General features: G+C 36.8%; 1 protein-coding gene across 15 annotated transcripts in view; it reads right to left on the bottom strand.

Annotated features, from left to right (window-relative positions):
- Window positions 1–14,196, bottom strand: part of ARHGAP12 (Rho GTPase activating protein 12) — a 118,154-nt gene that overhangs the window by 38,850 nt on the left and 65,108 nt on the right. For 10 of the 15 annotated variants that reach the window (XM_059892723.1, XM_059892727.1, XM_010811140.4 and 7 more), the window contains 3 exons: window positions 11,861–12,001; window positions 10,614–10,694; window positions 829–954 (listed from right to left, as the gene is read on the bottom strand). In XM_059892723.1, coding sequence (XP_059748706.1) covers window positions 829–954; window positions 10,614–10,694; window positions 11,861–12,001 — 348 coding nt within the window. 15 annotated transcript variants of the gene reach the window in all.

Raw genomic sequence — 14,196 nt, 5'->3', positions numbered from 1 at the left:
TCCACCACCTAATATCCTTACAAATAGAAATTAGAAGTTCTTATTTGACTGACTGATAGAGACAATTTAAAAATGAATTTAGGACTCAAAGTATCCAAACACAGAGAAATATGCCTCAGGAGAGGGCCTCCTGCTTTCACTAACGTGCCTGCAAATGCAGGAAACCTATTAACTATGCCGAAGGAGAATCCTGTTGGTAAAATAGAGAGTCCCCAGTGCCAAATATTTCAGTTTTAGGGTGTTACTGCCACTCTCACTTCATCAGCACCACTTTAACATCAGTATGTCTGATGTCTATAAATCTGTAGTAAGTTCCTATTCTATCACCGGACTTGAGGTCACAAGGTAAAGATGTAACTCACAAGGAAGTTAAAAATTCTACCGCTTTTCCAATCTCATGTTTGCATCAAAATCCACTCCCTATTTCAAACAGAGAACAAGACTTCTCAGAAGCACTTTGAGCAGAGAGCTGTTAGGGAAACAGGAGGAGCAGGCTTTCAATCTTCCTGGGATGGGAAAGTTAATTAAATGTCTTTACCATTAAATCTCTTAGAAACTGAAGACAAACAATAATGATGTGTGAATTTAAAATGAGATTATGAAAAAAATCTATCACCCACCAGGCCCAAATGTTATCAGGTATACATACATCATTATGCCATAAGTCAAAAACCAGAAAACTTCAAAACCAATCCCCACTCTGGGACAAACAGATATGGCATGCAATAAAACAGTCACCACCAAGGCATGAGACTCAACAAAGAAGAAAATAAAGCATAAAGAACTTGCCCAAGTTCTCAACAGATTTATTTTCTCAGAATGTCCTACCTTGTCATTGGCGTCCAGCACAATGGTGCTATGTCTCCACTTTGACAATACTATTGGTTCTTGCAGCCGCCTGTCCAGACTCCTACTTTTAATAATTTCTCTTTGCTGCTGAGATGAAGCGTTGTACTAAAGAAAACAAATTACACCTCATAAATAATAGAAACAAAAGTGGAATCTAAACATGCTGGCTCCGAGTGACACGTGGCATCAGGCAAAGCTCACCAGGTGACACTAAAAGGAGTTCACTCATCTCTGACCAGCACCTGGCACAAGTTCACACACTTGGGTGTTGGAGAGACCGAGTTCATGTTATTTTTGGCAAAATACTTAATATCCCCAAGTCTAAATTGCATTCACTGTAAAACAGATACAACAGAAGCAGAGGGTTAAATAGCATATAAAAAGTGCTAAATGTTGCCCTGATAGGGTCTCAATAAATATTAGTTATTATGATTTGTAAAATGAGATTACCAGACTAATTAATTTTTTAAAGTTCCTTCTACTCTGAAAATCCACATGAATTCAGTTATTGGCTTATGTTTTTAAAATGATGCTTTCATACACAACAGTACGTTGCTGCTGCTGCTGCTAAGTTGCTTCAGTCATGTCTGACTCTGTGCGACCCCATAGACAGAAGCCCACCAGGGTCCCCCGTCCCTGGGATTCTCCAGGTAATAACACTGGAGTGGGTTGCCATTTCCTTCTCCAATGCATGAAAGTGAAAAGTCAAAGTGAAGTCGCTCAGTTGTGTCTGACTCTTAGCGACCCCATGGACTGCAGCCCACCAGGCTCCTCCATCCATGGGATTTTCCAGGCAAGAGTACTGGAGTGGGGTGCCATTGCCTTCTCCACACAATAGTATATTCACATTTTAAAGGGCTTTTTGTTTTTACTTTTACTTTCCATTTATAGGCCAAGTACACTACTATTTATTTCTCTGAAGTGGTAAAATGCAACCAAGTCAAACAGTAGTGACCGTACTAGTGCCAGACACCAATCGTGAATATATCAGTTGTGTACAAAGGATAAGTGCTGTGCTTAGTCACTCAGTTACGTCCCACACTTTTCGACCCCATGGACTGTAGCCCACCAGGCTCCTCTGTCCACGGGGATTCCCCACTGCAGTGGGTCGTCATGCCCTCCTCACAAAGGATAAGTAGTAACTGCCAATAAAAAACTACATATAAAATTAAGAACACATTATTAATAAGATTCTAAGTCTTGCAATGTTTGAAATGTCAAGTAGACCACCAGGCATAAACATTTGAGAAATGTGAGGTTTAAGAGTTATGCTGTTTCATACAGGCAGTTTTAATATATTATAAATAATAAATTATAATAAAATGACAAAAGAAAATTCATCTATTTTTAAGGGATACATTCCTCTCCTGACACCAAAGTATTCCTAATACCTACTTCTCAAAAAACCCCAGTAAATCTTAAATTATTTTATTAAATTTCAATAATACATAATTTATACTGTTTTTATTATTTTAAAAAAACCTTCCAACATCTTTCTCCACAGTATGTCATTTCTTCCCTTTCCAAAATGAGTCCATGCAGGCCCTCCAAACTATTTCCCAAAGCTGTTACTTCATTTTTCACATCAGAATTTGCCAAAGCCAGGCAGTCACATGGGTATATGTTTTTCACTCACTGTTGCCTAACAAACAGCAATCTTAAAATCTGTTACACAAGTTCACAAAAGGATCATTTATAGAATGAACAAAGATGAAGATTAAAGGCTTCCCCCCAAAAAATTCTGTGAAATAAATTTAAGTGCAGAAACCCAGTTATTAAGTAGAGTTGTATTATCACTTCAATACAATCATTGTTAGGAACAATTAAAATGTGCAGTTGTGTGTAGCTTGTGTATGAACTTTAATGGATATCTACCCTAGCTTTTGAACTTTATAATTACCACAACTGTTTAGAAATCCTTTTAGCAGGGCAACAAAAACAATGTAAAATTAAACTGGGTAATAATCACCATTTTAAAGGTGTTGACAGTTTTACTAGGCAATCGTATGTTCATAAAAGCAAATAAAGCATAAATAAAATGTGATATAAAATCTAATGTAGACAGAAGACAAAAATAAAGTGTCACGTAATTTTAGAAAAGAAAAGTAAGACGACACCACAGTTAAAATACACACACAAACACATCTAGTTGAACAAGATGACTAAAACTTTACATTTAAAAAATCTTAAAAAACACCTCTTTTAAGAATTTTAATTGCATTTTTATTTGAATAATTTCAAACATACAAGAGAATAGCAACTATAGTAAAAACCCACCACTGAGCTCCAACATAACTAAGACAGGTAACTTTCTGATTAATAGAGAAATAAAATATGAGGGTACCCTGAGCACATTTTTTAGATTCCGTTCCTCTTCCCCTCCCCAGCAAGGGCTTCCCTGGTGGCTCAGAAAGTAAAGAATCTGCCTTGCAACGCCGGACACCTTGGATCGATGCCGGGGTCTGGAAGATCCCCTGCAGAAGGAAATGGCAACCCACTCCAGTATTCTTGCCTGGAGAATCCCAGGGACGGGGGAGCCTGGTGGGCTGCCATCTATGGGGTCACACAGAGTCAGACACGACTGAAGTGACTTAGCAGCAGCATAACTACGTATTATTTGTGGGCTTTTAAATTTTATATAAATGGAATCATATCACACATATCAATCTTCCATTTGGTTTTTCACTCAATAATCTTTTTATTAAAAAACAACAACAACAAAAAACTAAATCCATGTTGGTGAGTTTGCAGCTCAAATTCATTTATACTTCACTTCCTCATAACACTACCTTGTATGTGGATGATAGGGGTAGAGTAGGATAATCAAATAGCTCAGAAATACCATTTGAGGAGTGTAGATAGAGAGGAACTTTAGGGGGCTCTGGAAGACCACAATACGTTAATGATCACTGAAGAAAGCAGGCTTGCTTAACCACAAAACCAAGCAGGCTTGCTTAGCGGCAAAACCCATGCAACCGAAGCCTGAGACATGCCCCCAAACAATAAAACAATGCTGGCATGAGACCCACATCCTGCCTAGTGAACTAAGTTAACGATACCTAGGACATGCTCTCTGCCTGCATAAAGAAAAGAGTGATTTATGGAAAGGTGACACTCCAAAGTGAAAGACCCTCATTGTACTGAGACCTGAAGTAATTTTTCCATAGCAGCATGACAGCCCTGGCTTGACCAGGCAGGGACAAAACTCCCCTGCCCCATCTGGAGGAGGAGCTGATGATGAAAGCATGATGTCTACTCAAGAATGAGACAGATGGTCTTTTGCCCTTCCCTACTTTTCCTTTGATTATAAAACTGCAACCCAGTAAGTTCTCAGCATTTGTCACTCTCTCACCCACCCACTTGTAAGCCCCACAAGTGTCTTACTCTAATAGTCACATCTTATCCACTACTTTGCCTCTTGCTGAATTCTTTTTGTGCTGAGATACAAAGGACCAGAGCTCTCTGGAGCCCAGTGAAACGCCACCTAGCAGTTTCACAGACAGCACAATTTAACCTTCTGAACGGTGGGGTACTGACAGCACTCCACCAGCAGAATATAATACTCTCCACTGCCTTACTTGGTACTGTTCAATTTATATGCATTTGTGTATAGAAAATAAATGTATATACTTATGTATAATGTTACTTCATTGCTTTCATTCTCCTGGTGACGTGGAAATTCTTTTCAAATACTTATTTCATGAATTTCCTTTCCTCCATATGGCTTAGTCATGTTAGGTGGTTAGAATAGGAAAAAGGAGTCCAGAATGGTGGTGGCTAAAAGACAAGGAAGAGAAAAGCCCACGAAAATAGAACAAAGGAAGGTCTGAGGACCACAGTGAGGACCTCAGGTAGAACAAACAGCACTCCTGACTAGCCCAAGTTACATAGGGCAGGCCCAGGGGGAGGAAAAACATATAAAAAGAGGAGCCAGAGGGCCCGGGGTCTCTCTCCCGCGCGCACTGTCTCTCTTTCTCTCTCTCTCCCCCTCTACTTCGCGGCTTTTGGGTCAGCATGCCCTCATGCCTGGAGGATGTATTTTCCAAATAAAACTGAGCTGTAACACGGAGCTGTAACACTGTCTGAGAACTGTGACACACCTAGGGCTTTAACGTCCGTCGCTTCAAATTTTTGTTGTGACGAGACAGAACCAAGGAAATTACACACTACCCTGACAGTCATGTATTTTGCCTACCTTCAATTAGGTTCTCTCTCTCACTAGTGTGTACATAAAGAACCAGCAAGTTCTTTATACATTTTGGTTTCTAAGCCTTTGTAAGCTTTGCAAATTGAATGTAGCTTTTCTGAGCCCAAAGCTCATCTCTTCCCCTTTGTGTATGGTATCTTTAATATTAAAAGGTGTTCTGCTGCTGGATTGTAGGTAGTCACATCTGTCCATCTTTTCCTTTATAGTTTTTCCTTACACAGTCTTATTGAAGAAATGCTTCCTACTCTGAAGTCAAAGACATTCTCTGATCCAGCATTCTATAGCCTTTAAAGTTTTGCTTATTACATTTACAACTGTCATCTACCTGGAATTAATCATTAGGTGAGAAGTCAAGATCTATGTTTATTTCATTTTCCCCCCTGGGAATAACCAATAATCTTCGAAATATTTATTGTACAGTCCATGCTTTACCCAGGGATTTGTGATGCTACATCTGAGGTTCCTATTCTATTCTGCTGGTCTATTTCTCTGCACATGTGCCTACAACTTAATCACTAAAGCAGGGACCCCACCCCTCTCCTATTCTTGAGTAGACATTCTCCCTACTCAGGAATATTTTGGTTCTTCATAGACTTTTGCTTGCAAGTAAAATTTAGCATCAATTCAAAAAAACAAAAAAGGTAGAGACAGGAATAGTAAATGGAAATGCAGTGAATTTACAGATCAATGGGGACACTGTTACAATGTTAAGCATCCCAACCCAAGATCATAATGGTATATCGCATCATTTCAGGTCATCTTTTATGTCCCTCAATTCTGCTCTGAAATTTTCTTAAGATCTTACAAACTTTCTATAGGTATAATCTTAGGATTCTTCTTGGCGTTGTTGCTGCTGCTAATATAAAAAAGAACTTTATTCCTATCATATTTTCAAATTAACTTTTTACTAGAGAATTGGGTAGTTTTTAGGTTGATTTTATATCCAGCAAACTTGCTGAACTAGTAACAGTTCTAAGTTTGGCAAATCTCCTGATTTTCTAATAATAAAAGGAACAACTGCGTCTCTTAATTCTTCTTTGTTTTTTTTTAATTGTTGAATAGAAGCACTGACAGGAAAGTTATAGTCTAAGACCTAATTCTAATGGCAAAGCTTCTGCAATGGCACCATGAAGTATGAGACTTACTATAAACTATATGATAAGTAATCTTCAGCATGATGTAATATATCATTACATTTGAAGTGATCTTTTTGTAGAAACATATAATTGGGTCATGGTTTTTATCATTTCCAGAAATATTCAATAGCTCTGTTTAAACCATTTACATTTAATGTAATTTATTTATATGTTAGGATTTAAGTCTGTTGCTTTGTTTTATATTCTGTTTATCATGCCTGTTTCTCCTTTCCTGTCTTCCTATGGACTATCCTGAGTTTTTACTAATATAATTTAATCTATAGCTCTTTAAGTCTATTTTGCATTACAGTTTTTTAGTGCTTACTCTAGGTATTACAAATTATGTATTTAATTCCTCCCAATCTACCAATATCAGAATTTTACTATTTCAAGTGAAATGTAGAAACCTTACCAACAATTATGTCACACTACTCTCCCCTCTTCACAATACAGTTGTCCTAGATACCATCTCCACCTTAGAAATGTTCTAATTTTTTTAAAGGTCAAACATAATTTTTTTGATTTCCTCTTTGATTTCCTAAGTGATCAATTGGTTGTCTAGTAGCATATAGTTTAATCTCCACGTGTTTGTGTTTTTTACAGTTTTTTTCCTTGCAGTTAGATTCCTAATCTCAAAGCAGTGTGACTGGAAAAGTTGCCTGACATGATTTCAATTTTCTTGAATTTACTGAGGCACACTTTGTGGCCCAGCATGTGATCAATCCTGGAGAATGCTCTACGTGCATTTGAGAATGTGTACTCTGCTGCTTTTGGATGGAATGCTCTATAAATATCAATTAAGCCCATCCAGCCTTGGGTGTCATTTAAAGCCTATGTTTTCTTATTCATTTTCTGTCTGGATGATCTCTCCATTGATCAAAGTGGGGTGTTAAAGTCCCCCACTACTGTTATGTTACTGTTGATTTCTCCTTTTATGGCTGTTCACATTTGCCTTATATATTGAAATATTCCTATGTTGCGTATGTATATATTTACAATTGTTATATCTTTTTCTTGGATTGATCGTTTGATCTTTATGCAGTGTCCACGGTCTCTTATAACTATCTTTATTTTAAAGCCTATTTTGTCTGATATGAATATTGCTATTGCAGCTTTCTTTTGATTTCTATTTGCATAGAATATCTTCTTCAGTTCAGTTCAGTTGCTCAGTCGTGTCCGCCTCTTTGCGACACCATGAATCGCAGCACGCCAGGCCTCCCTGTCCATCACCAACTCCCGGAGTTCACTCAGACTCTCGTCCATTGAGTCAGGGATGCCAACCAGCCATCTCATCCTCTGTTTGTCCCCTTCTCCTCCTGCCCTCAATCCCTCCCAGCATCAGAGTCTTTTCCAATGAGTCAACAATTCACATGAGGTGGCCAAAGTACTTGAGTGTCAGCTTTCGCATCATTCCTTCCAAAGAAATCCCAGGGCTGATCTCCTTCAGAATGGACTGGTTGGATCTCCTTGCAGTCCAAGGGACTCTCAAGCGTCTTCTCCAACACCACAGGTCAAAAACATCAATTCTTCAGCACTCAGCCTTCTTCACAGTCCAACTCTCACATCCATAAATGACCACAGGAAAAACCACAGCCTTGACTAGACAGACCTTTGTTGGCAAAGTAATGTCTCTGCTTTGGAATATGCTATCTAGGTTGGTCATAACTTTCCTTCCAAGGAGTAAGCGTCTTTTAATTTCATGGCTGCAGTCACCATCTGCAGTGATCTTGGAGCCCCCAAAAATAAAGTCTGACACTGTTTCCACTGTTTCCCCATCTATTTCCCATGAAGTGATGGGACCAGATGCATGATCTTCATTTTCTGAATGTTGAGTTTTAAGCCAACTTTTTCACTCTCCTCTTTCACTTTCATCAAGAGGCTTTTTAGCTCCTCTTCACTTTCTGCCATAAGGGTGGTGTCATCTGCATATCTTAGGTTATTGATACTTCTCCCGGCAATCTTGATTCCAGCTTGTGCTTCTTCCAGCCCAGCGTTTCTCATGATGTACTCTGCATAGAAGTTAAATAAGCAGGGTGACAATATACAGCCTTGATGTACTCCTTTTCCTATTTGGAACCAGTCTGTTGGTCCATGTCCAGTTCTAACTGTTGCTTCCTGACCTGCATATAGATTTCTCAAGAGGCAGGTCAGGTGGTCTGGTAGTCCCATCTCTTTCAGAATTTTCCACAGTTTATTGTGATCCACACAGTCAAAGGCTTTGGCATAGTCAATAAAGGAGAAATAGATGTTTTTCTGGAACTCTCTTGCTTTTTCCATGATCCAGCAGATGCTGGCAGTTTGATCTGTGGTTCCTCTGCCTTTTCTAAAACCAGCTTGAACATCAGGAAGTTCACAGTTCACGTAATGTCTTCTTATATCCCTTTAAAATGCAAGACAAATGTGTCTTCAGATATTCAGCCTTCCCATTATACTCTGTTCATTTTTAACGTCCCAAGTTTTCTTCATTTATCATTTCTCTTCCGTTTTAAGGATTTCTGATAGCAATTCTTTGAGAACAAGACTGTTGGTAATAAATCTCTGGGTTTACTTTAATCTGAAAATGTCTTTATTTTACTTTCATGCCTGAAGGATATTTTTGCTGGATATACAATCATGAATTTTTTTCTTTCCACATTTGTAAAATGTTGCACCACTTCCTTCTGGCTTCATGGGTTCTAATAAGACATCCTCTGTTATTCAAATCATTATTACCCCCACAAAGTACTGTGTGGTTTCACTGAGTTGCTTTCACGATATTTCTTGGAGCGGGGGGGAAGACGAAGTCTTTAGTTTTCAGAAATCTGATTACAGTGTGTCTGGATGTGGGTTTCTTCGAGTCCATACTGTTTGGTATTTACTCAGCTTCGTGAATCTGGTGGTTTGTCTTTTATCAAATCTGAGATGTTTTCAAACATTGTTTCTGAAAATATTTTTCAGCCTCACACTCTTTCTTCACTCCTTCTGGAATTCTCATGAAATGAATGTTAGGTCTTCTGTATGGTCCCACAGATCTCTGAGCCTGTTCATTTTCCTAAAATGTATTTATTTACTCTACCTAGGACCCTATATTCCTCTCACAGCAGAGGCAGAGGTGGAAAAGCAAGCCCTGGTGTACAAGCCCTTTTCAATACCATGTTTATGACACATTTGCTCACATCCCATCAGTGGAAGCAAGTCACATGTCTAGACTATATTCAGTCATGGTAACAGCAGGACAATACGCCCCCATTCACAGCAAGAGGTCACTACAAAGGTACACAGCAAAAAGCACTGATACGGCAGTGGGTGAGGAGTGGGTCAAGTGATACAAACTGCCACCACAGGTAATCTTGCTTTTTACCCTTTGATGGCTATTAAGACTGTCTCCCTCTACTGAAGTTTCACGGACTCAGTAAAATTTGTCAATAGGTGTATTTACTTTTCTGTGTTCTGTCAGTATTGAAGGCTCCAGTTGAAGACTGATGCTTTCCTTTAGTTTCAGAAAATTCCAAGAAATTATATTTCCAAAATACTATTTATCTACCACTTCTTCCATTTTCTTCTTCGAGAATTCCTCATTTGTGCATACAGGAAACTTTCCACCCATGTTCCATCTCCTTTAACCATATTTTAATATTTGTTATCTTCCTGTCCCTCTGACTATAGTTTATTCTATCCATTGCACTATATTTTTTAATGATTTTTTTATATATCCATGTATCTCTAAACTACTAATATTTTTCTTTAAATTGACTTACTTTGGGAAAAAGAAAAATTTATTTAGAAACTAATGTCTATCTGATAATTGACACTACAGATACATCTGCTACTCATAGGTGTTTTCTAAAATGTTAAAATAAGGTACCAATTAAAATGTAAATGGTTGCTCAGATATCATTAATATTTACATATATTTATATCTTAATACTAACAGTGGTAAGTACACAACCATTTTGAAACCTACTGCTTTAGATAAACTCAGCCCTGGAGCATTTATCTTTAGAAAGCCAGTGAGATCCTGGAAGGTCTCATTACTACATGCTGCTAATGATTGACTCAACTATAATACACATCTACATACAAGAATAAACTTGAATACTGAGTTGCTTTTCTTTTAAATAAGTTTAACACCAACTTCCTGCAGAAAACTCAACAAATTTAAGAGAACTCTTTGCATTACTGCCACTTAAAGGGGATCTTAGATCCAGGAACACTGAAAACTGAGTCAAAAAACTTTTAAATAGGGATTATCAATATTATATAGCTATAAATGTATGTCACAGAATAATTAAAGCAACAGATTCTCAATGAATTATGGAAAAACTAGTCTTGCTGCTTTTTAAGCGCTGAATAAAAATTTTAAAATAAACCTGTTGTAACCATTCTCAGGTATTACTTCATCCGCTATTTTTACACAGAAACTCAGAGTTAAGGTTTATTACCTTTGGCAACTCCCATTCTGACCGAGATCCATCTGCACTGTAGTAATACTGTCTACCTTGATCGTCAACATGCTTGAGCCACTATAAAAACAAAACAGGTGTTATATTTTAAACACAAAGTTGAGCTTAAGCTTATAAAATCATAGGTATTAGATGATATTCTTATGAATTTTATTCTATTTGCTCAAAAACATTCCAAAAGAAATATAACAAACTTATACTAACAGACTTGCATTTTAAGTTCAATAAAAATAAGTAACTAAATATTAAATGCAAATTTATTTTCTCTCTTTCATCCAGTGTCAAGCTAGTGATCCAAGCACCACTTAACAACACAACAAGAAATGGATAACATAAAGATACAAAGATACATATACGGACAACATATATATGTATGTGGACACAAGGACACACAACCCTGAAATCAGGTTGAGAAATTAACAAAAGGGAATTTTTCTTCAATCTTTAAGGATGAAACTACTAAACGATTTAATCCAAACTTCATACAAACCCTTAGAATTACCTGCTATAGCCAACACAGCTTATTCATACAATTTAAGTAACACCAACAACAAAACTTCATATAATACCGGAAATATGAAGGAGTAAAGACTAAAACATATGATCTTGATTGTGAAATAAATGAAAATTATTGTTTTCATGTGTTCTAGTGTTAAATAATTAAAGAAACAATGTGGAGTGAAAAAACCTATCTCCATTTATTCACAAGGCTTTTATTTTTTAAACTAGCACAACCAACCATTACCTTCTCTGATGATAAACACATAAAATTACAGCAAGTATTCTCACACTAATTAATTAATCATAAAGCACTAGATTCATGGTTTTTGTTTTACATAACTTGGTTATAAAAGAAACAGCAATGTAGGAAGTGAGGGGGATTATTATGACATGTTGAGAAAACTATTCCCAAAAAACTAATTGCCAAGAAAAACACAAAGAAATATGTTTATTGAAGAGGCATAAACAGAATGACACTCAACGGGTCTAACTCTTAAAAAGATTCTGTCTTAAACAGGTTGACACCACAAAAATTATGATAACTGGAAGCAGTTTAAAACCATGAATCAGTAGTTACACTGAGTTTTCAGACTGTCAGCTGACAGGACTACAGAATTACAAGAAAATATTTTCATGAGTTTTTAAAATACTACTAGAGCTTCAGTACACAACAATTTTATGAGAGGAATCTGCCAAGAAAACTAGATGAGAAAAAAAGAATGTACCTTTTCATTAGTATAGTCACTGGTATATAAGGTATGCCCACGTTCATCCAACTCTTCTGACCAACCCCTTGGAGGAGAACCACACTGACTATCTGACTGGCTGTGACAAATGCTGTGGTAGTTTTCTTCTGATGAAAAAAGCTACAAATAGTCAGAAACATAAGGATTGTTCTTCTTTGAATATATATATACAGCAGTTGAAAATCTAAGCAATTGACTTTATTTGGCTATACATACTAAAAGATCTTGAATATATTCAAGTATTTAATTTTCAAAACAAATTGTTTAGTCTTTTTAATGGTACATTGTAAGTGGTGCAGGGGAAATTAATAAGTTATTATGTTGCATTAATGCAAGCCTACAAATATTCACTATAATGAAACTAAAAACAATGTTTTCAGACTGAGAGATAAAAATGCTACCTTCTACGTTGTGCTACTTTCAACTGAAATCAGGTTAAAAAATGATGGGGACAGAGCAAATGTATGTACGCACATTTATATGTAAGCAAAGTAGGAGGTGAGGGCTCTTCATTAGACTGAGATACTTGAACATTTCACCTATTAATTGCAAGTTCCTAGCCAAACACCCAATAGAAAGTGCTTACTAAATATATCTTGAGCTAATTTTTTTAAAGTGTGTGGGATGGGAGAGGGGAGGAAAAGACACTAGCTCTGTAACTCTGTATTTTATTTTCTAATTGATCATAAAGTTTTCCTGACTCACTCAACACAAATGCTTGTTAAAAACTATTCAAAACTATACTTTAAAAGAAAAAAAATTGAATGAATTCAAACATAACACCGAAAAATTAAGAAATTCAGTGTAATATTTACTGGGCTAATTCTGCAAATGACCCTTCCAGGGTCACATTCAGGTAAAACAGTTTCTACAATTACATCTACTCAATAGATCAAATTTTATACCATCGTATTTGGTCTGAAACACTCAGATGTGTACAAGTAACAAACATCCTAATGTCAGTAACATGTTCATAAAAACTGACAAAGACAACTTTAGAGAAGTCTTGAATGGAGTGAGCTGTACATGTTCTGTAATAGCAGTGGTTAAAAAAAATGGAAAACCTAACTGAATCCTGAAAAATCAGGATTATTTTAATCCAATTGAGACCACTTAAAACATAAGCTAATATCAGAGAGGTACAATAAGAATCTTTTAGAAACAGAATAAAAGGCAATCTGTATGGAGAATATTATTCAGCCATTAAAAAAAAAAAGAAATTTAGTTATTTGGGACAACACAGATAGATTTTGAGGCCAGTATGTTAAATGAAATAACTTGCAGAAGAAAGACAAATACCCAGCAATCTCACTCACATGTGGAATGTGGAAACAAACCAAACAAGCAAGCTCACAGGCACAGAGAACAGACTGGTGGTTGACAGAGACATGGGCAATGGGCGAAGAGGGTCAGAAGGTACAGACTCCTAGTGACAAAACAAATTAAGTCCTGAGGATGGAGTCTACAGCATGGTTACAGAGTTAATAATACAACATTGCACGTTTGAAATTTGCTAATAAAAGAGTAGATCTTAAAAGTTCTCATTCCCAGAAAAAAAAATGCTGCAACTATGTATGGTGACAGATACTAACTAGGTTTATTGTGATCATTTTGGCAATATATACAAATGTCACATCATATTACATCACAGTTTTTTCCAAAACCATCAAGGAGCAAGAGGTTAATAAACACTCAGGAACAAAACTAACTGGAAGCATGAATCCAGATCGGTAAGGAGAATAAAAAGGCAGCATTCTCTGAGAAGGCATTTGCCAAACCTTGAGCTAAAACATTAGTTTTCAAGACCATGCAGACATGCTGGGGAACAGGACTCGGGACAATGTAAGGCAGGGAGTCCCACAATAAAGACAGGGGACCCCAAAGAATTATACCTGCAGATTATAGGGTAAACCAGAAACAAATCTTGTCTCTCTACTGCATACTAGGAAAATCACAGGAATAATTGGGGGAAATCAGAGGAGAACCCAACAAGCCAGTCTTTATGCATTCAAATTACTACTACCTAGGTGGCCTAGGGAAACTAAAACTGAAAATTTAGTTTCAAATGTTCATAGGATACTAGTTTCCCCAGGCACATGAGAGAAACACAAGGATAGCCTCTCAGAAGGAAACTTTCAAAGTCAGCATTTAAGATTTGTTATCTATGATTTCCAACAACTATCATCTCACATTAAAACATACACACACGATATGAATCAAACAGCATGAGTGAGAGTCAGCAGAAAAACAGCATATTCAGACTCTTAAAGCCTTTATATACTGCAATTATCAAAAATAAAGTAGAAAATAAGATC

Source organism: Bos taurus, chromosome 13, assembly GCF_002263795.3.
Source record: "Bos taurus isolate L1 Dominette 01449 registration number 42190680 breed Hereford chromosome 13, ARS-UCD2.0, whole genome shotgun sequence".
Taxonomy (NCBI): Eukaryota; Metazoa; Chordata; class Mammalia; order Artiodactyla; family Bovidae; genus Bos; species Bos taurus.
This window is presented reverse-complemented; position numbering and strand designations above follow the sequence as displayed.